This window comes from Apodemus sylvaticus, chromosome 14 (assembly GCF_947179515.1).
Source record: "Apodemus sylvaticus chromosome 14, mApoSyl1.1, whole genome shotgun sequence".
In the NCBI taxonomy this organism is placed as follows: domain Eukaryota; kingdom Metazoa; phylum Chordata; class Mammalia; order Rodentia; family Muridae; genus Apodemus; species Apodemus sylvaticus.
Genome location: NC_067485.1, coordinates 68,965,460 through 68,988,954, shown reverse-complemented (window position 1 = coordinate 68,988,954; position 23,495 = coordinate 68,965,460). Strand labels below are relative to the sequence as shown.

General features: G+C 44.1%; 1 protein-coding gene across 1 annotated transcript in view; it reads right to left on the bottom strand.

Moving 5' to 3' along the window:
• The window catches only part of Itga8 (integrin subunit alpha 8), a 197,443-nt gene extending 175,277 nt beyond the window's left edge, over positions 1-22,166 (bottom strand). Inside the window, exons 1-2 of the mRNA XM_052156913.1 lie at positions 21,733-22,166; positions 21,031-21,164 (exon numbers count right to left, since the gene is read on the bottom strand). Of these exons, the coding sequence (XP_052012873.1) occupies positions 21,031-21,164; positions 21,733-21,938 (340 nt within the window). The 5' untranslated portion in view covers positions 21,939-22,166. The remainder of the gene's footprint in view (positions 1-21,030; positions 21,165-21,732) is intronic.
• Positions 22,167-23,495: the final 1,329 nt, after the last annotated feature.

Below are 23,495 nucleotides of genomic sequence, written 5' to 3'. Positions count from 1 at the left end.
GCCAATGGGATCATTGTATCTTCTGGGGAGAGTGAAAGACCTGGGAGAATGCTTTATACCTGGTTAAAAGATAATTTGTCATCTTAGAGTTATATTAATGACAGGAGAGATACTTTCTTGATTCTTTTGTGATAAGAATAGGCCATGTGTTTGTTTTCTCCCTTCCTTTCTTTGCTTTCTCTGCCTTCCTTCCTTCTTTCCTTCCTTCCTTCCTTCCTTCCTTCCTTCCTTCCTTCCTTTCTTCATAATTTCATAACTTCATATCCATTCCTTGCCTCCTACAGCAGGCAGGACAGCTGGCCTTGAGGTCACAAGAGCAGGAGAGCTGGCCCTGCCCCTCACCAGCCGCAGCACTCAGCAGAGTGGGTCCTGTACTGTGCTTGGGAGCAGCTGGAGTGGGCTTGGGTGAGCCACCGGAGGGCTTGAGAGCAGGGAAGCTGCCCCTGCCCCCTGCTGGGTACCTCACTGGGTGAACTAGCCTGGGCAGTGCTGGAGAGCTTCACCCTGGTGATGTGGGTACGGGAGAGCTGGCAGCATGACCAGCTCAGCTACGACCCAAGCCCAGATCCAGGGCTTTAAGTTGGTCCACCCCAACGTCTACCCTATCTATGAACTGCTGGAATTCATGACGGGGCCTGTTCTACAGATCACAAGCTGTAGGAACTCCTTGACTCAGGGCAGCAACAGAACATCTGAGGGGAGTCACAGTGAGGATCCAGTACTGATGGGGTAGCAGGAGCCAGAGGCCTCGAACCAGACCAACGACTCATTCCAATGAACATTTGCAAATAAAGGTGTGAGGACAAGAGGGTGCATTGTGGGACACAGTGTCACACACTACAGCTTCCACAATGAGATTTTTTCCCCTTTGGGGGGAGAGGTTGCAAGGGTAGAGAGTAGATATGAAGGGATGGGGAGACAAGCTGAATAGGAGCATGTCGTGAAATTAACAAATAATCAATAAAATGTTAACTTAAAAAAAGCTGAAAAAAAGGTAACTTAATGTTGAGTTCTATAACATGGCAGCAGAAAGGGCATTACACTCCAGTATCCCGGATGAATTTTCTGCTCATCATGGTAAACTCATTCAGCCACTCACAATATAACAACAGAAAAAAATAAATTATGCCATTCTGAAAATTGTGAAACTTTTAAGTTCATTTGTCAAAACCACAATTTCAATGTTTTTCTCCATACATAACCCAATATTAAGATGCTTAAATGAGACAAATTTGTTCTCTTAGAGTTTAAATAATAAGTTTCATATGTATGAGTATGAGAAAGCAATTGTAAAGATTATATTACAATAATTCCTATTATATATTTTCCTGCCCTGGATGAGAACATAATTATTTCCATATCGAAATCATCTCCCAAAGAATAGAGAACACATTCCCAGCTTCTCGTTTTGAATAACCATAGTAGCTAACGAGTGCTATTTAGAGTTTTGTTTAGCAATAAAAAATGAATGTGTTTTCTACACCATATAATAATATTTGAAATGTTTTTCATATGTAACTTAAAGTTTTATGTAAAGTTTGTTCTGCAAATACATATGGACTTTTGTTGAGCCAGTGTGAGCAATTTTGGAGGATGGGAATTCTGCTGATTTATAAGGTACCGATAGAAAAGTGAGAAATTAAAAATAAAGAAACAAACCTATGATCTCCCCAGGAGAAATCATAAGTCACCTGTAGATCATCTTAGAAACAAGGACAAAAGCAACTCCCAAGTGTGGTGCACAGGCTGAGAGGCAGACTTGACTGCGGTTAGTATGCAATGATAAAAACCATCAATTTAACCTCAGCTTCTACAAATCACTCTGCTATAGTCACATTGGCTGGGTTAGTTTTCTCTCTTACCAATGCACATGTCACACAAACACACACACACACACACACACACACACACGCACACACCAGCTTTTAGATGTCTCTCTACATGCTTTCTTCTGATGTAAGCCTTCCTTTACTTAGAAAATGCCAGTCAAATATTCCAATCAAATATGAAATCTTTCTGCATCCCTAAATTCTTTTTCGTTTTCTGATACTAGGACAGCTTGAAATAAAACTTCAATGCACTGGCTTTACGTAGGACTTAAATGTTGCATGGACAGACTGTCACGTCTCTTTTACCCATTAGTTTTCTGTAATACGAGGCAACCCCATTAACCAAGTCAGGAGCCTGGACTAGATCCTTGAAATGCATCAACTCCATGGTCCAATTCCATTCCTCATCACTTTCTGCTGGTTGGTTTTCCTAATCTCCTGCATCTCCTTCTGCCTCTTAGACATCATCCCTTGTGGCAGCTACTGTGCTTCTTTTTATTTATTTATTTTTTTTATTTTCTATATTCTTTGTTTATATTCCAAAAGCTTTCCCCTTTCCCAGTCCCCCCCCCCATATGTCCCATAAGTCCTCTTCTCTCCATCCATTCTCCTATCTTTCCCCCTCCCTTTTCTCTGTCCTGGTACTCCCCTACAATGCTGGATCAAGCCTTTCCAGGATTAGGGCCCTCTTCTTCCTTCTTCATAGGAATCATTTCATATGCTAATTGTATCTTCAGTATTCAGAGCTTCAGAGCTAATTAATATCCACTTATCAATGATTGCATTCCATGTGTATTCTTTTGTGATTGCGTTGCCTCGCTTAGGATGATATTTTCCAGTTCCATCCATTTGCCTAAAAAATTCATGAATTCTTTGTTTTTAATTGCTGAATAGTACTCCATTGTGTATATATACCACATTTTCTGTATCCATTCCTCCACTGAGGGATAGCTGGGTTCTTTCCAGCTTCTGGCTATTATAAATAAGGCTGCTATGAACATAGTGGAGCATGTGTCCTTATTGCATGCGGGGGAATCCTCTGGGTATATGCGCAGGAGAGGTATAGCAGGGTCCTCCGGAAGTGTCATGTCCAGTTTTCTTAGGAACAGCCAGACTGACTTCCAGAGTGGTTGTACCATCTTACAATCCCACCAGCAGTGCAGGAGTGTTCCTCTTTCTCCACATCCTCGCCAACACCTGCTGTCTCCTGAGGTTTTAACCTTAGCCATTCTGACTGGTGTGAAGTGAAATCTCAGGGCTGTTTTGATTTGCATTTCCCTAATGGCTAATGATGTTGAGCATTTCTTAAGGTGTTTCTCAGCCATCCAAATTTCTTCAGACAAAAATTCTTTGTTTAGGTCTGTACCCCATTTTTTTCTTTTTTTTTTTTTTTACTCGATATATTTTTTATTTACATTTCAAATGATTTCCCCTTTTCTAGACCCCCACTCCCTGAAAGTCCCATAAGCCCCTTCCCCTCCCCCTGTTTTCCCACCCAACCCTTTCCACTTCCCTGTTCTGGTTTTGCCCTAAACTGCTTCACTGAGTCTTTCCAGAACAAGGGGCCACTCCTCCATTCTTCTTGTACCTCATTTGATGTGTGGATTATGTTTTGGGTATTCCAGTTTTCTAGGTTAATATCCACTTATTAGTGAGTGCATACCATGATTGATCTTTTGAGACTGGGTTACCTCACTTAGTATGATGTTCTCCAGCTCCATCCATTTGCCTAAGAATTTCATGAATTCATTGTTTCTAATGGCTGAATAGTACTCCATTGTATAGATATACCACATTTTTTGCATCCACTCTTCTATTGAGGGATACCTGGGTTCTTTCGAGCTTCTGGTAATTATAAATAGGGCTGCTATGAACATAGTGGAACATGTATCCTTATTACATGCTGGGGAATCTTCTGGGTATATGCCCAGGAGTGGTATAGCAGGATCTTCTGGAAGTGAGGTGCCCAGTTTTCTGAGGAACCACCAGACTGATTTCTAGAGTGGTTGTACCAATTTGCAACCCCACCAGCAGTGGAGGAGTGTCCTTTCTCCACATCCTCGCCAACATCTGCTGTCTCCTGAATTTTTAATCTTAGCCATTCTGACTGGTATAAGGTGAAATCTCAGGTTGTTTTGATTTGCATTTCCCTAATGACTAATGAAGTTGAGCATTTTTTTAAGATGCTTCTCTGCCATCCGAAGTTCTTCAGGTGAAAATTCTTTGTTTAACTCTGTACTCCATTTTTTAATAGGGTTATTTGGTTTTCTGGAGTCTAACTTCTTGAGTTCTTTATATATATTGGATATTAGCCCTCTATCTGATGTAGGGTTGATGAAGATCTTTTCCCAATTTGTTGGTTGCTGATTTGTCCTTTTGATGGTGTCCTTTGCCTTACAGAAACTTTGTAATTTTATGATGTCCCATAACCAAAGGGCACAGAGAAAGTATCCAAATTAACAAAATTCGAAATGAAAAGGGGGATATAACAACAGAAACTGAGGAAATCCAAAAATCATCAGATCCTACTACAAAAGCCTATATTCAACACAACTGGAGAATCTGGAGGAAATGGACAATTTCCTTGACAGATACCTAATACCAAAATTAAATCAGGACCAAATAGATCATCTAAACAGTCCCATAACACCTAAAGAAATAGAAGGGGTCATAGAAAGTCTTCCAACCAAAAAAAGCACAGGACCAGATGGTTTCAGTGCATAATTCTATCAGACCTTCAAAGAAGACCTAAAACCAATACTCTTCAAACTATTCCACAAAATAGAAACAGAAGGAACACTACCCAATTCCTTCTACGAAGCCACAATTACGCTGATTCCAAAACCATACAAAGATCCAACAAAGAAAAAGAACTTCAGACCAATTTCCCTTATGAACATCGATGCAAAAATACTCAATAAAATTCTTGCCAACTGAATCCAAGAACACATCAAAACGATCATCCACCATGATCAAGTAGGCTTTATCCCAGGGATGCAGGGTTGGTTCAATATACAGAAATCCATCAATGCAATCCACTACATAAACAAACTCAAAGAAAAAAACCACATAGTCATTTCATTGGATGCTGAAAAAGCATTTGACAAAATTCAGCATCCTTTCATGCTTAAAGTCTTGGAAAGAACAGGAATTCAAGGCCCATACCTAAACATAGCAAAAGCAATATACAGCAAACCGGTAGCCAGGATCAAACTAAATGGAGAGAAACTTGAAGCAATCCCACTAAAATCAGGGACTAGACAGGGCTGCCCCCTTTCTCCTTATCTTTTCAATATTGTACTGGAGGTACTAGCTCGGGCAATTAGACAACATAAGGAGGTCAAAGGGATACGAATTGGAAAGGAAGAAGTCAAACTATCATTATTTGCAGATGATATGATAGTCTACCTAAGTGACCCCAAAAAACTCCACTAGAGAACTCCTACAGCTGATAAACAACTTCAGCAAAGTGGAAGGTTATAAAATCAACTCAAGCAAATCAGTAGCCTTCCTATACTCAAAGGATAAGCAGGCTGAGAAAGAAATTAGGGAAATGACCCCCTTCACAATAGCCACAAACAGTATAAAGTACCTTGGGGTGACGCTTACCAAATATGTGAAAGATCTGTATGACAAGAACTTCAAGACTATGAAGAAGGAAATGGAAGAAGACTTCAAAAAATGGAAAAACCTCCCATGCTCATGGATCGGCAGGATTAATATAGTTAAAATGGCCATTTTGCCAAAAGCAATATACAGATTCAACGCAATACCCATCAAAATCCCAACTCAATTCTTCACAGAGTTAGAAAGAACAATCCTCAAATTCATCTGGAATAACAAAAACCCCAGGATAGCTAAAACTATTCTCAACAATAAAAGAAATTCTGGGGGCATCAGTATCCCTGACCTCAAGCAATACTACAGAGCAATAGTGTTTAAAACTGCATGGTATTGGTACAGTGACAGGCAGGCGGATCAATGTACCCCATTTTTTAATAGGGTTATTTGGTTCCCTGGGATCTAACTTCTTGTGTTCTTTGTATATATTGGATATTAGCCCTCTATTGGATGTAGGGTTGGTGAAGATCTTTTCCCGTGCTTCTTAGCCTCAGTTGCTAACAGGGTTGCTCTCGCACAAGCTTACCACCTTCAAATCCATTCTCTACCCCAGTGGCAGAGATGGTTCTCCACTGAAAAGGCAGCCATAAAGAGCCTGCCATCTTGACAGGATCCTCCTTGTCTTTCCTAACCACTGTGACTTTAGTGTAGCTCCTTGGATCTTTAAATATTCATTCTCCCTCAAGACCCTCTTCTGGATGTTCTCTTTCTCTTAGAATTCTCTTCCTCTCAAGGAATTCTTGATCACATGCCTTGGGTGTAGGACCAGATTTAAAACCCTAAGAGCTTCCAATATGGCTTATGTATCAATATTATTTCTCAAAGGCACAACATGTTTCTATTTAGTACCTAATCATTTATTTGCATAAATTAATGAAAAGCAATCTTAGGAAGGTCACTAGTTGATGAAAACAACTTCAATATGACCTCAGAGGAATGCCTTAAATACAGTATCCAATTTGGTTTCAGAATAAGGGCTGCATAAACTAACTTCTCTTGGTAGCAGTAGAGAAGATATTTTAACTACCATCCTGTTGCTTGGTTGAATATTCCTTAGAAGTCTACCTTCTTTGTTAGAAGACGATGAAGTAAAAATGACCCCAATCATTCATCTAAGAAAACAGTTCATGCAATTACATTTTTACATAGATTTTGTTTGTGTGTGCTTGTGCACATCTATGTGCAGAGGTATGTGTGTAAGCCACAGTACATGTAGAGGTCAGAGGACAGTTTACTGGAGTTGATTCTCTCCTTCCACATATTTGTGGCCCCCAGGGGTTCACCTTAGGTTGCCAGGCTAGTGCAGAAGGCACCTACCTCCACCTCATATAAATTAAAAAAAAAAAACTCTTTCTGATGTTGTTCAAATGGGCACCACAGAATCCAGGACTTCTTTGACTGCAGTTTATACTTTGGAAGATTAGCCTTCAAGATGGAGTTGTCCTCTGGGAGATTTTCCGTAAGTTCTACCCCATCTGGGTGCATGCTATGGGGTGAGTGGAGACAAAGGGACATTTCCTTGATAAATGCACACAGAAATGGTTGTTTATCTATTTCCTGGGTACCCTGTTACTTCAATACTCAGTATGTTCTGTGTTCCTGGTGTCTATGTTTTCCTCTCCTCCTAGTCTTCTCTGTCTCCCCATTCTCATCTGATGGCTTTGTTTTTTGCTTCACTGATAAAATCTGAAGACAAAATGAAATGAAAGGTCACTTTCTTCCTGCATCCCATAATGCATCAGCCACTCACAACTGTTTGTTTCTTCAACAATTCCATCCAGGACTAAGGATGAGCAGTCTTCCCCTCATGATCCTTCAAGGCTAGACCTTCTGTTTATTTTAAGACCCCATCCATCCCCACTTTGTGCGTCACTCTCTCTTTCTGTCAACATTGTTTCCTTTCATTCCCTCTGGTTAATTTCCATCATATTGCAACCACACTATGGTAGCTACTGGATTATTAAAATTTCCAGGTTCCACATATAGCTTTGCACATTTGGTGTCTCTCATCATCTGCTCCCAGTCTGTTCTGGCACATTCCTTTTAAACTACTTTTTTAAAACCGAACACACAACTTCCAGTTACCAACACAAATCTTTTCATTACTCATCACATTTTGCTGACACCTTGGTTTTCATCTAACAGGGTTCTCTGTGCCTTACACCCTCCGCTTTGTGCCCCATTCTTCTCTAGAGGTTGGGGTGCTCTGGGTCTCAGTTTCAACCCGGAGATCACCCCTTTTCTACATGCTCACTTTGCCGCTCTAGGCTTGGTCCATGCATGCCCCATAAGTGAGCCATTGTCTTAAATATCATCTACACACCGCTTCCAAATTTTAAATCCCAGGCATCTTGCACAAGGCTGGGTCTATTTATCCAGCAGCCCATTTGACATCCATTTGGAGGTCTAATAAGCATCTCAAATTTCACATATCTGGACTCAACTCTTGCTATTTCCTCCAAGGCATGTTCCTTTCCCAGTGCTCACTCTCAGTCCACTTACTCTGGGAGCTAAGGTCAAACTCTCCCTCCTTTTTCCCACTGATCATCTGATCCAGAACTAGATCCTTTTAACTGAGACGTGAAATCTGGTTCCACCCATCTCTCACCCCCTCCCCCCAACCCCTATCGCTCCTATCCATGTCAAGCTATATTTCTATCCTTGGACAGTGGTAAGCTGCCCTTGATTTATCCCTTGGCTTCTGTTTTGGCTTGTATTCAGTTCTGTTCTGGATAGCATGTTCTTTATCCGATAGCTCAACTTATCCTTTAAAAAAAAACATAATTCAAAAAATCTTACTTCCTACTCAAAACTCCCTCATTGGCTGTGCATTTCTTTTAGTATAAAACCCCAAATCTCAACACTGGCTATTAAAGTACCATATAATTTAGTGCTGGTCAGAACCTTGAAAGGCACAATACCATGTCACATTATTAAATGTTTAGATTCTGAAAGATCAAAATCCGTAAAATCTCTGAAATCATAATCCTGAAAGATTACAGTGCCAAATGCTGAAATCCCCAAACTCTGCAAACCACAATTCCCTCTGAAGGGGGAGAGGCGGGAAGGAAAGTCAAGTTCTAGGAAAGGCACTAGAATGTTTGGCTGCATACAGCGTGACTGCATCATGTACGACAGAACAAAAACCTGGAGGCATACTAAGGCGTTGTTTTGAGTGTGTTTCCAGGGGAGAGTACTGTATCCAAATGGCCCCAGGCTTTCAGAAAGATGTTAGAAGGCTCTGGTCCACTCCATGTATTTTCGCTCATTTGACTCCATGAAATTGCATTAGTGCAATGTTGACTTAGTTTAGGTGCATTGCGCATGATCTTAAAAATATCCACATTTCCTCAGGAGATGATGGGTTGTCCTTTGTACGTTTGTATTTGTGAAACCTAAAATGTCTCCAGATCACAGCTCTTTGGGTAACTGCGTACTCAGTGGTTTTTCCTTAGAGGTATTGTTTTTAAGTTTGAGGATTTAATTTCAGACAGGTATACGATGTTCTTTGATCACATCTCCTCCCACCCACCTCCTCCCAGATCTACTGCCCACTAAATCTTCCTCCCAATTCCACATCCTGTTTATTTGACCCACTGAGTCCAGTTGGCTCAGGAGTCACTGTAGAAGAGGAAGTAGGGAGGGTATGAAGCAGAGGTTGTGGAGGACTCTGGGAAAACACGTTTCCCATGAAGTTTTGATGAATCTCATGAAATGTTTCATCTCGGCGTTTCCATCACAGTATCTCCAATGGCCATAGTTAGAAAGCTGGTTGTACCCAATTACCAAACTGTGTGAGGCACATTTGTACATTTCTTTAAAAAAAGATAATTTTCTTTTTTTAAAATTGTGTGTGTGTGTGTGTGTGTGCATATGTATGTATATAAATCTATGTAATCAGAGACTGTGGGCCTTCAGGATCATGACTCAATCTTGCCTTTAAAGCCTCTCTTGTCTAACTTTCTACTCTTACCCTACTCTCAAGGTACAATGCTTTCTTTAAAGCCCACAGTCATTCACCTCCAGATCTTAACCCAGACGACACTCTAAAATATGTCTTCCTCCCTTTCTGAAGTATCACCCCCTTCACTGAGTCCTATTGGCCAATTGGGTTAAGCAAAAATAATAACCATCACGTATCTAAAAACTTATAAATGTGTTATAAGTAAATAATAATAAAGGAGAGCAGTGTCTGAAGGAACCAGATTCTAGTCACCTGAACTTAAGACAGGCAGGGTCTCCTGCTTATTAACGTGGTCCAGTGTAATAACATGAGCTCTGCAAAGCAGAAAGGGAAGCCCAGAGGAGAGCCACGCAGAAACATGTGGCCAATGCTGCAAGCTTTAAAAATGGACAGGGCCACCAGCCAGGGCACAGGGCGGGCCACCGCCTGGGAAAGCCAAGGAACCTGCTTTCCCCAAGCACTTCCAGAAAGAACATGGCTCTGCCAAGAGCTTGATTTTAGCTCAGGGAGACCAATTTTAGACTTGGACTTTCAGAACTCTATAGCAATCCGTGTGTGTGTGTGTGTGTGTGTGTGTTGTCTAAAACCCCTACCTTACGTACCGCTCTTCTGTGGTAGTAATGGAGAGCTGACAATCAACTCGGTCTGAAATAAATGCTCGTGCACATAGCCACACACTTTTCTCTGCCTCCCAACATGCCCCTGCTTCTCCTTGGTCTCCCTATGGTGGTAAGACCAAGGCTCTCCTTGTGACCATATGCCAGGGTTGAGAAGGTCTGCCTGTGTAATGTCACTAAGCTGTATTTAAAACTCTACTGTTTCCTTAGATGATGTTGTAATAAGTAAATATCTGTCGAAAATAAAAGGTGATTTTTAAGGACAAGAGATATTGTGATAAGGTTGGGGAGATGGTAGAAAACAAGAACTAGACACAAGAACCTGAGTTCTAACCCCGGGTAATCCATGTTTTTAAAAGCCAGGCAAGCTTGTAATCTCAGCACTGGTGAAACAGAGACAGGAGGGTTCTTGGGGCTTACTGGCCAGCCTTCCTAGCAGGCTGGATGAGACACAGTCCAGGGAGAATCCCTGTGTCAGAAAAGGGGTGGGGGCGCTGAGAAATAACACCTGGTGTTGACTTCCGGCTTCCTCAGCCCTAGCACTATTACATCACTGAATTGGGTATAGTCCATGGGTTGCAGGGCCCAAACTTGGGTCCACAAGGCAGCAGGGCAAGCATTTACCAACTGAGATCTCTCTTCAACCCCGAACCCATGTTTTCCAGGCAGCCATTCAGTTCACTGCACTCTCTTTCCAGTAGTCTTCAAAAGTTATATACACGGTGTTGAATGTTTTAAATTAACATTAAAACAAAAGTAATTTCTCATACTCATGTTGGTCCTTTTAGACTTCAGTTTTATGATTAGATCATATTTATGGGATTTATGTCATTGCCTTGGTTGACTGTCATAGATAGGCTGTTGAAATTATTGTTGTTACAGTTGCCATTGTTACTATCTTCCATTAAAGCATGTGTGGTGATCTTGGAATTCAAGAAACAAATCCTATTGGGAAGTATAAGAAGGAGACGAAGGAAGTCATTTTCTGATCAGAAAATCATTTTTGCGAGGGCAGCCATTGCTAGGCTCCTGTCTGTAAGCACACCATGGCATCAGTAAAACTGCCAGGCCTTGAGGCCTCCCCTGGAGATGGATCCCAACTTGGGCTGGTCACTGAACCTCCTTTCCCTCAGTCTCTTCTCCATTTTTATCCCTGCAGTTTTTTTCAAACAGGAACAATTCTGGCTCAGATCTTTGACTATGGGATGGCAACCCTGTCACACTTGATGTCCTGTCTTTCTACTGGAGGTAGACTCTATAAGTTCCCTCTCCCCAATGTAGGGCATTTCATCTAAGGTCTCTCCCTTTGAGTCCTGAGAGTCTCTCACCTCCCAGGTCTCTGCTGCATTCTAGAGGGTCCCCCATCCCCTACCCACCAAGGTTTCCTGTTTCCATTCTTCCTACTAGCCCTCAGGGCTTCAGTCCTCCCCCCCATACTTGATAATGTTTCCCTTTCCCCTCCCTGTCCCAATCTCTCAGGAGACTGAGCCACCAACCAGGCATCATATACTAGTTGGTACAAGGCCCCGATATATATACAGCAGAGGACTGCCTGGTCTGGCCTCAGTGAGAAGAGGTACTTAATCCTGGAGATAATTGAGGGAGTGGGGAGGTCTGGTGGGGTGGGGGTGGGAGCTGGGGACATCTTCTTGGAAGACAGGAGAGGAGGCATGGGATGAGGAACAGTCAGAGGGTAGACCAGGAGGGGGATAACGACTGAACTTTTAAAAAAGGATTAAAGAATAAAACAACAATAACAAAAACAATCAAACAAACAAAAACCCAACAACAACAACAACAATGACAATCATTTCTGAAAAACAAGTTATTCTAGGTGGTTAAGAAAGAGGCTACCAAACAGCCCAAAGTGAGCAGGAGTGTGGGGGGGGGGTGAAGAGAAGGAAGCAGCACCAAACAGCAGTGGGAAGATATTAATTTAGCAGTGTGGCAAGAGGCTGGCTTGTAATGGCGCCATCTGGCTGAGCTTTGGGAGGTAGTGATGGCCACAGCCTGGGCATTAGGAGCCTCCCTTTTTAGATCAGGCATCAGACAGAGAATACAGCATGGGTTCTGTAGGCTCCTTCAGTAAATGGACGCTGTAGCAGTGCTGTGTTCCCTCTTCTCTAGTCTCGGTGTGTTCTGGAAATCATTATAGATTGATAGAGCCTTTTACAGTGCCATATAAGAATCGGTGCCCATATGCCAGATACCAGAGATGGGGGAAAACCAGCCTGACGCTACTGAGTAAATGCCTTACAGTGCAGTTGCACACGTTGTGACATGTAAGACATTGTGCTTGAAGTGAGCGCTCAGCTTGGTGACTACTGACAGGGGGTCCCACACTCAGGTTCCACAAGCCCTGCAGCTGCAGGCTGGGCATCTTGTTGAACAGATGTATTCTTACTCAGCCTTACTCGGGAATGGTTCTTTAAATTAACCATTAAAGATGACTCTCCATCGTCAGTCTCACGCAGGAGAAATGTCTTGCACTCATCATCCAAACTGCGTGTGCGCACAGATTTCAGTTTCATTAGATCAGAAGTTGTTGTAGCCTAAAGATCTTTAAGGCCTATGTGGCCAACGCAACAGTTATAGACACAAATTGAATCATATTAAATATATAACTTTCTTGTATTCTCCAAACAGGCTTTGTTTATTTTCATTTAAAAATTTTGCTGTTACAGTACTCACAGGAAAGTTTATTTTTATGTATTTCTATGGATTTGGGCAATGACATTTAATCAAATATGCACCATAATAACGGGGAGACAGAAAGTCTCACCAGGTTGCCCCAATCACCCCCTCTTGTCCCGTGAAGCTTGGCGCTTCCCATTTAGAATGCTCAAAGAGCAGTTCAAGAGAGAGAGAGACCCAGTTTTGCAACGGATACCTTATCTTTACAAAAATAATCCAAAGGGCAAAGGATCACTTTGGGAAATGTTTGGGCAATGAGAAATGTTTCTCATCTTGACAGACCTCTGGGGTGCTGCTACTTAACATCCGAGATCCCAGTTCTGGCCTTTCCGCTCGGCTGAGCCTGAACTGCACCCTCTCCCCCCACCCCCACCCCCACCCCAGCCCTCCAGACTGTCTGGTGACACTCATCCCCGAGCTCTGCCCGTCTGCATTTCGGAACAGTGCAGAACTGGCGCAAGAGGTAGAATGTTTTGAATATAAACCACTTATCAGTGAATTACAGTGCGCTTGGCTATCTCACATCTCCGTGTAACATGACCTCCAGCTAACATTCCTTCCGATCTATTTTAGGCAGATACACCTTGTATGCAACTACACATGTTTTTGGTAGGCGTGTGCTGAAATTGAATTTTGAAAAATTAGACATTTCCCTTAAAGGTACTAAACATGTTTGTTGTGCTGGCCATGTTCCTGGCCTCATCACGAACGCTGGACTGGATACACGGGGCTGTCACAAGTGCACACCTCAGCCGGTCCGCTTAAATGTCAAAGTGCACTTTTCTTCTCTCAGAATAATTTCAAGACTCTTTCCAATATTTCTCACAGAACACTGCATCTGTTGCCTGGAGTATTCTTGCCAAGAACCTGGAAGACTGTTCCCTCACACAGACTTGCAGCTCCTTGAAAGAATTTTGCAGATTAAGCATCAGGCGCCTAGTGTTCCGACGACTGAACTAGCCGTGGAGCAGATCTGTTTCCTATTTCTAGTTGGAGTTTCAAGGGCTTCCTCTTTCTAATTGCTTCCTCCCTCTCCCTCGGTTGCTAAGCGCTGTGGGGTCCAAGGCCTCCTCCCTTCTCCTATCAGGGCCCAGTTGTTTTTGTTGTGGGGAGGTCGGGGCCAATGGAGATTCCTTTAGGAATGCAGGGCTGGTGTCTCTATGAAGCCAGGCATTGGGGAACGTTCATAGGAAAAGTAGAGGGTTAGCTGAATGAGTCTTGGTCAGACAATATTAGCATATGGCTACTACCACTTCTGCGTGTGCATTTATAGACATATTGCTTTCCATATGTGTGTGTGTGTATTTCTCTCTCTATATATATATGTATTCATCTGTATATATTTATGAGTGGTAAAACTTGATTCTTTCATTCATTCATTCATTCACTCACGCATTTGTTCATTTGATGGTGGAAATCAAACTCAGGGCCTTGTCCATGTTAAGAAATCTCTCTGCCAATCATGTATATCCCTAGTCCCATTATCCCCATCCTCTTTATCCTTATCCTCATCCATCTGCTGAGCTAGGGACTGGCGATTGATCCCAGGGTTTCCTGCACACTGGGCGAGCATTCTGCCACTAAGTCCTATCTCCCCCTCCCCTGTCTTGTTCATTTTGAAGCTGGGTCTCACTCAGTGGTCCAGGTGGGAACTGGACTTGCTCTCTAGCCCATAGAGGCCCTGAATCATCCACCTTCTGACCTTGGGCCTCCGGGAAGTGGGGATCGCAAGGGCAGTAGCACCCTTGGCTCCATTGTGGACCCTTCAGAGAAGAAGGTCATTGCCGGCTCCTTCCATCTTCCCCCTTTTAACAGAGCTCCTGGGAGCACAGCCTTCTGTTCTCCCTGAATCCTGCCACATCCAAGGTCTTCCTTCCAACATTTGCTTGAGTAGCTCTGACCATTTGTATCTTTCTTTCTCTTTGCTCCTGAACCAAGCGTGATCTACCCAGCACCACCAAAGGCGGGGGAAGGGAGGGAGGGAGGAAGGAAAGGAGGGGGGGCTGGAAAAGCAAGGCTCTGTCACCAACAAGTTCCCACCTCTCGAATAAGGAAACAGGCACAGCCCACACAATCCCGCAAAATAAGCCAGCCCCGGTGTACGGCAGCCAGATGCTGAGAACTTCTCTTGCAGTGGACTGAGGCAACAGGAAAGGAGACAGCTCCCAAGAAACAAGGGATTCCATTTTCCAAGTCAATCCCAGCAAAAATCCAGCAAAAAATCTCTCCATTCTGGGATTTTGAAAGGCTCTAAACAGATTACCTAACATTTTCTGTTTTTACTCTCTCTCTCTCTCTCTCCCACAAAGATACTACATTAAGGCAAATTCTAGCAGTCATTCTCAGTTGGCCTCTCCCGGCAGCGCTTCCCACCTCTTCCTGTTCTGTGTTCACACGGGTTTCTGACTATGAGTGGACCCCATTCGACTTCCTCTGTTTCTGCCCACCCACCCCCCAGACAGGGTTTCTCTGTGTAGTTCAGGCTGTCCTGGAACTCTTGCTGTAGACCAGGCTGGCCTCGAACTCAGAAATCTGCCTGCCTCTGCCTCCCAAGTGCTGGGATTAAAGGCGTGCGCCACTCCCCACCCCCCAATCTCCCAACCCCACAACCTTCCAACCCCAGTGACTTCCTCTGTTCTTAACTGCTGTAGTGACCATCTATACCAGCGCGTGCTATCAGTTTTCCTCCCAAAGTCTGTCCCTTGGGAATCAAAGAATTGTCAACTGTTCCCTGGATGGTGCTTTGTTGCAAATCTCCGCCATTCACCACCTCACAACCCATAGCTGAAAACATCGACGTCTTTTACCCATCCTCCACCAGAAGGATTCGATTCTACTGCTCCCGATGGCACCTGCGCATCGCAGGGGAAAGTGGAGGAACAAGAAGAAATGAGCCTCAGAGCTTCGCACGCACGAAGCAGATGTGAGCTTTTGAGCTTTGTACGACAGAGGCACAGTGCAGAGACCAAAGGGAGAGAGATCGATCCAGCAAACAGGAGGGATTCCTTCCCATTGAAGTAGGCGGTAGGACAGAGGGGGAAGAGAGGAGTGCTTCTTTGGGACGACTTGATTTTGTACAGAGCAGGGAAATTATCTACTCTTTGCACCTCCCCCATCACCATATGCTTCTTTTAAAACTTTCTGGACTTGAAAGGACCAGAATTTGTCGGTATTCATGCGTTTGAAGTCCTGGGCTATTGGAAACTTCCTCTAGTTTTGCATTTATCACACTATATAGTGAGAAATGAAATCCAAGTCGATTGATAAAGTAAAAAATAAAATGATGATCAGTTAAAAAAATTAGGTTAGTAGGTAACTTTTAAAGGGGAGCAGTTAATCTTAAATAAATTAAGGTGGGTTCTCGAACTAAGTTACATGGGTTCTTCATATCTAACCGAGGACAGTTAGTGGGGAACACCAGCAAAACGCTGAACAGTAGACATCCCAGGGCTGGGACATGTTGAAACAACTTACTTGAAAAAAAAATCAGATTTTCTCGGTATCTTGCCTTGAGATATAATGAGAAAAACAGAGTAAAAGACTTGGATAGAAGGTAGTGTTATAGGGGAATATCAGAAAGTATATGGTGACATAGTATACATGTATTCCTGCCACTTTATACCAGAAAGTATATAGCGACATAGTATACACCTATTCCTGACACTTTATACACAGTTCCATGAATGCCACCTTGCTTCTGTCCCTAAGTCACAGCCCCTATTTTCTCAAGAAAAGTCACTGTCTCCCTTTTTTCCAGGAAAACACAGGTGGTAACTCATTGGGGACCCTAAGCAAAGAGTCAGTGGGGACTTAAGAAACCAGAGCCGTTACAAGCCATAAGTTCCACCAAGAACAAGCCTCTTCTAACCCTTTGGTTTCTCCAAGCCTTTTCCCAAAATTGTTTCTTAGTTTAGCCTCTGGACATTGGGATGTGGAGATCCTTCTGTGGTGGGCAGATGACGTGGGGCAGAGGAGAGGGAGGGAAGGTGCTCATTGGCTCTCCGGCGGGCGCCACAGACCGGGTGAGATCCTGAGTCCTGAACTGGCGCTCCAAGAAGACCAGCTTTCTCCCGTTCCTGGGAGGAATTCAGAAAGCCGCCCGTGTCTGCATCCTACAGTCTTGGCCATGCCCTCGGGTCGGGTTCTTGACTCACGGAATGTGGTTTACATAGTTGTTTTGCATGAGAGATTAGGAGTGAAGAACACGAGCAAAACGGAGCAACCATGCATCGGCCATGTTTAAAGGAGCGACCATGCATTGGCCACGTTTAAAGGAGCGACCATGCATCATCGGCCATGTTTAAAGGAGCGACCATGTATTGGCCACGTTTGAAGGAGCGACTATGCATTGGCCATATTTAAAGGAGCGACCATGCATTGGCCATGTTTCTGCATCTACAGTGCTGACCCTGAGACCGAGGGCTGGTGATGCGCAGGGCCTGCACTCAGCCCGTATTCTAGCGTTGCCTTCTGTTCGCGAGCCTATGCTTAAGTAAAGAGCGGCTCCGCCGGCTCCTGCGGTCCCATCTTGCATCAAGTTATAGCTACTGTCTATTCTCCTCTCCTGGGCTACGTGAACAGAATAACTGGACAGATGAAGCGCGGAGCAGCAGAAACGACTCAGCAGCGCACACCTGAGCTCCGGGTTTCTGGCTTCTGCCTCCTTGTTTCTGGACTCACGGTACCCCCTCTTGGCTGACAGGGCTATTTTCTCGCCCAGAGATTCCCATCTTCTTTCTCAGTGAGATGGCTTCTCTCACAGGCCGCTTAAGCATTAACTGTAGTCTGAACCTTCATTTCTCTGAAGCTCTGTGCAGCCGTTCCTACCTCATTGCCTTTGAAACAACAATCACAGTGTTCTTGGAGCTCTCTAGATGGCTTGGTCAAGAAAGTGTTTGGCGCATAATTATGAAGGCCTGATAGAAGGCTCCCCTCCCCGAGGCTCCCTGCCCAAGGAGCAGGGTCAAAACTTGGGGCTCAGGGGTCAGTGAGAGAGAGATGTGAACACCAATATATGAGGTGGGGAGAGATGGAAGAAATTACCCAGCGTCAGCTTCTGGTCTCCAGACTTAGACAAAGACATGAGCACCTACACACACACACACACACACACTAAGAGAGAGGAAGAGACAGATAAACAGATGTCGGAGGGCAGCAGGAGATACACACACACCAAGAGAGAGAAGGAGAGACAGACAGACAAGGGTGGGGGAGACACACACACACACACACACACACCGAGAGAGGGAGAGACAGACAGACACACACTGAGAGAGGGAGAGAGGGAAAGACTGACAGACAAGGTTGGGGTGGGGGAGACACACACACACTGAGAGAGAAGACGAGAGATAGATGGATGGAGGGATGGAGAGAGGGAGGGAGAATCTTGTTTAATTATTTCAGGAATATCCATTACATTTTCTTATCCATCCCTTCACGATGTTCCACTTATGAATTCTCAGAGTACTAAGGCTATGGCTGATAACCAGTTGGATGCGCCTCTATCAAGAGAAAATTCTAGATATCCAGAGGCTGGGGATGGAGACCAGTAGCACAGCATTTGCCTAGCCATGTACAAAGTGCAGGGTTTGATTACTACCCCTTACACACAGACACACAGACACACACACACACAGACACACACACACACACACACACAGAAATCCTGTGCACATTTATAAAACATAACTCCACTTCCTGAGTGCCGAGACACCCTGCTGTGTTCTTCTACAAAGACACCAGTTCCCTGTACCATCTGAGTAAAAAAGGCCTTTTCTTGATAGTAGTTTTCTCCTTAGGTAACTGCCAAAATTGTCCTAGTTTGTACCTTTTGCTTCTGTTGCAGGTATGAGTTCCATTACAGTATGAGCTAAGTGTGTTCCTGTGGACCATTCCGGAAATCTGAACACAATCTTTCAGCATTAATTTGCTAAAGAAAAGTGAACTCAAAGCCCCAAACAATTGCTTTAGAGCCAATGTTGAGAAATATTAACTACTGTAATTTAACTACTGTAATTTAAATGGAAAGTTTTGGGTGGAGAAGTCCAGTTTAAAACTCAGTTTGATGCCCGGATTCTATGGCTTTTATCTATTGAATCATGACATCGACTGAAATTAAAAAAAAAACACACACACATTCATCTGGGCAAGAACAGTGAATATCTGGACACATATCAATTCTTCTTTTAGCAAATGAAAAGAAAATGCTAACTACATCCTGATTTCATGCACTCTAGAATGTGCTAGAAAGTTATTAAATTCATTTGTATAACTAGTCAATGCTACTTGGTGAAAAGCCCCAACCATTTCATCATTTAAGTGCTACCTTTATTGAATGTAAATTCGAATAGTATAGTACATTGTATCTTTCTGTTTCGAGGTCTGGGTTGCCTTTTAAAAATATAGATTAGTGGCTGGAGTGATGGCTAAGAACTTAGAAGAGCATGCTATCCTTCTAGAGGATGGGAGTTCAGTTCCCAGCCCCTACCAACATCATACGATCCAGCACATTCTTCTTGCCTCCATGGGAACCCACGCTTGTAACAAACACAAGCGGGTGCACACAGAGATAAATACAAATAAATCTTACAAGAGTTATTTGGCTCAGATAATTATCATGGTAATGATCTCGTGCTTACATGATCAAACCTTAGATGAAGTCTTTGTGTGTGTGTGCTTGTGTGTATGGTGCATGGATGTGTGCACACGGGGGCAGAGGTGCTTGCCCAGGTAGCATCTGTGGAAGCCAGAGTTTGCGGTTATATTCTCCCGGTCGTTCTTGCCTTACTGTTTCAAGTGAGGGCTGCCTGGAGCCTGAAGCTCGCTATGGTTTAGCGAAGGTCCGCTGACTAGAAAGTGCCTTAAATGCTCTGTCTACCAGGCACGCTGTGCTGAGGTCACAGGCACACACACACACACACACACACACACACACACACACACGTGCACCTGGCTTTGACACAGAGCTGTGGGTTGCAATTCAGACCTTCATGTTTATGCAGCAAGCCCTTTGCACACTGAGCCACCTCCCCAGCCCCAGGAGTTTATTCTGAAACTAGAGATCAGTAAGGAACTAAAACTGCACTGTTTTGTTCACAAACATTTAAAATTTCCAGTTGCTAAATTTGAATGTAAATAAAATAAAGCCTTATAAATCTGTTTTCAAATAACTGAACTATTTAATGAAATAACAAGATATTGTGATCATAGATTGGCATGGAAATATAATTTAAAAATGTTTTCATGAAACAGCTTTCTAATTGGGTCATAATTCAAGGTAAAGATTGCATCTTTTCTTTAAAATGATTTCCACATTGGTAGTCCTGAAATTATTCCCCACTCAACATAAATGACACAGATTAAAGTCATGAGTACATACAACCCAGTCAATTTTTTCAAAATTCTGTGAAAATGTACATTTATATAAGTTTGCAGAATATTTAGATAACCACAGGACCACAGGATAAACAACAATGACATCATAAAGTAGCTATGCCATGTACGAGGTATTTTAATTTCCTGCCCCTCACACTGACATTTGACCTGACATATTTGCATCTTTGGAAAAAAACGGGTATTTATTCTCTGATAATATATATTATTTGAATGCTAACATTTGGGTGGTGCAAACTCAAACACTAATTGATGGTGTTTTCAAAACACTACTTTTAAATTATTTGCTTAGGACCCAAGGAAAAAACAGCAGACGAAACATAACCAGATTGAATTGTTTAAAATGTATTTTCCCTTTAATTAAATAAGAAACATCTGTCTGGGGATTTTGGAAATGAATGTAATCCGTCCACACTCTGCCTGTAGTATGTTGCATCTAATGTCCAATATTTTGAAAGAAATGTCTTTCTGTAAAGAATCAGAATGGCGAGCACCGCAGGTTGCAGTCTGGGTCTACTGCAGGGCAAGTCTCACCTCCGCACTTGGGAACTAGAGAATTACAAATACTCCGAAGCAAGTCTTTTTCCAGGTCTGTATTTGAGGAACAGCCCAATTCTCTACAGTGAAGGTAATGCTGTAACTTGGCCAGCATTGAACTCAGAGACCAGCCTGCCTCTGCCAACCAAGTGTGAGGCTTAAAAGAGCGTGCCCCCCAGACCCCACAGGATTTTCTACTGATCCTAAACACCCACTCCCCCTAGTGGTCACCTCTGAACAGTAGGGAAACAGAAGTTACCAGATGCACTCACACACTCAGATTTACATTAGGAGAGGAAAAAGAGCCCAGAGTTGCCCGGGGAATGGCTCTGGTTCTTTTTAACCAAGGGCCACACTACAGAATAGCATCACTTACTGGTGGTGTCAAACGGTATCTGCTTGCACTGTGAGGACCCCTCTGCGGGCCAGGGACAGTAGTAGACAGCTCCCCCTTCTAAGATATCCGGCTGGCTAGTGTTGGCTTTGGGCGCCCCCACCAAGACACTGGCTCTGCAAAGAAATCGGAGAAAGACACTCCTCAGGGATCGTTAACCTGTGCGCCCAGCATGCCCACCGGACTACTACAGGAGCGGCAGGCACAAACAGATTTACTATGGAAAGACTGCCAAACTTGATTTCCTCTTTGGAAGCCTATGAGCACCAGAAACCTGGTTTTGGAAGAGGCTGCTAATGGTTCTGCCTGTCTAGGTGGAGGTAGGTGGAGACAGTGATGGGGAAGACAGATCCCAACTGTCTGCCACCTAAGGCGCTATAAGATTCTGTAGGAACAGACTGCATTGTGGTTCTTATTTTAAAATTGGCCCGAGTCTGTCCCACCCTATTCTCTCCTTTGTATAATGTGACTATATCTTCAAATCCGAATTTATATACCAGTGGAGCATCTCCAATCCCAGCATGAGCCAAGAGAAAAGATGCTGATGGCCGGCAGAGAGCAGAATCCGACCCAGAGAGGGCACTTGGCTGAAATCTCAGACATCCTTTCCTCCTGGCTGCGGGGACCGCTGAGGGACAGAGACAGGACCCGGGAGCGCGCCACCAACCCAATCCAGCGACTTACGTGCGCGCATCAGGTATGTAGAAGTCCAGGGAGTAGCCAAAGTAGCTGCCCTCGGGGCCACTGTACACAGTGAGCTTGTCCACGTCCAAGTTGAACGCCAGAGACGCAGGGGACCACAGCATCCCCAGCGCGGCCGAGACGCAACAGAGACGCGCGAACGGAGGTGCCCGGTTCCCCGGGGGACCGCGGTGGGTTCCCGCAGACATCGCCCTCCGCCCCGAACGCTGCTCACCCGGGATCGGGAGCCGTGGAGCCCAGAGGAGAAGGCCTGACGCTCCCCAGAGGCCGGTGTCCTGAGTCAGTGAGCTTGGCGCGTCCACAGTGACAGTCCTCTCGTCCTGTGCGGCCCGCCGACCCCGCTGCTCTGGGCTTGCAGGAGCGGATCCCGCGCTCGACCCTCTCCAGCCCTGTTCCCCGGGCCGGCGCGCTTCTTGCGCCCTCTAGCGGCTAGTTCTCAGGCTGCGGGCCGGAGCTTGTGGTCCAGGACCCAGCAGGCGCCTGACGCCTGTTGAGCCTGCTGGATTTCTACAGCAGTCTCAAGTTTAAGAACCATCTAAATTTCATGAACGTCATCTCAAGCTGTTGTTTTGGAGAAGCAGTGTTCCATATGAGATAAGCATTTAAGGGTTTTCCACAATTGCGCTGCTCGGATACAAGCATACAAAAGAGTATCTCACCTCCAAAAAAGAGTGAACATCTGGGTGTCACCTCTACCCTTGAGGGATTTTTAGGGCCAATGAGTTCCTGCCTCTGTGAATGGGGTTTGATATTGAAATGTAACAACCCTCTTCCTCTCCTATTTCGCTGACATACTAATAAAGAAACTCTGTAGGTTTTCTCCAGACCTTCTCTAAGATATCTCCGGCCCATTGTGTGATTTGGTAGTAAACCTCTGTCCTGTGAGGTTGTGGTGAAGAACGATGAAGAAAGACAAAGTCAGAAATGCTGCAGTTCACAGTTTTCACCAGCAGGGCTTGGGGGTGAAAGTTTGAAACAACAGAAACTCTCCTCCGCGAGTACTAATGGTTGGTCTTTCGAGGGACCTGAAGGTGAAGGGAGCAGAGGAGAAATGTGTTTAAATGGCTTTTTATAAATACAAAGTTTCAGGACATAGATTGGTGATAAAGAAAACATGACAGCTGAGGTCACACAATTTAAGTGTAGGGAGAAAGTGTGGGATGTGGTGACACTTACCTGAAATTCCAACACTGATTGGGGGATGGGGGGGCAAGGGGAGCTATAGTAAGAGGATCTTGTGTTCAAGGACAGCCTGAGATAACCTAACAAATTCAAGGCCAGTCTGAGAAGACTGTGTTAGAACAAACCAAACAAAATATCATCCAAACCAATCTCATATATACAGTTATATGAAAGAGGAGGCGGAGAGAAGGAGAGTGAGAGCGAAGTTTCTGGGTAATTTCAGGAGACTTGGAAACAAATGCAGATGTAGGCAAGATTTTGAATAAGAGACTTAGATGAAGGAAGCAGTGAAGACACTAATCACCTAGTATTAGATAGTCATGTACAAGGTTGTCATGAAAAGGAGTGTCTAGGAAGTGGTCTGAAATAGGGCTGGAGGGATCCTGAGACCAGGGATACAGGCAAAAGGAACCAGAGCAGAAATATGATAGGCATCGGGATTCAAATGTTCAGTGGCAAGTTATTTGAGTGAAAAGAAAGCAGGGGTGGATGAGGAAGTCCCAACCTGGTTAACAGAGCAGAAGGAGAGAAAAGCCACAAAAGTTAAGGGAAAGGTCAAGATT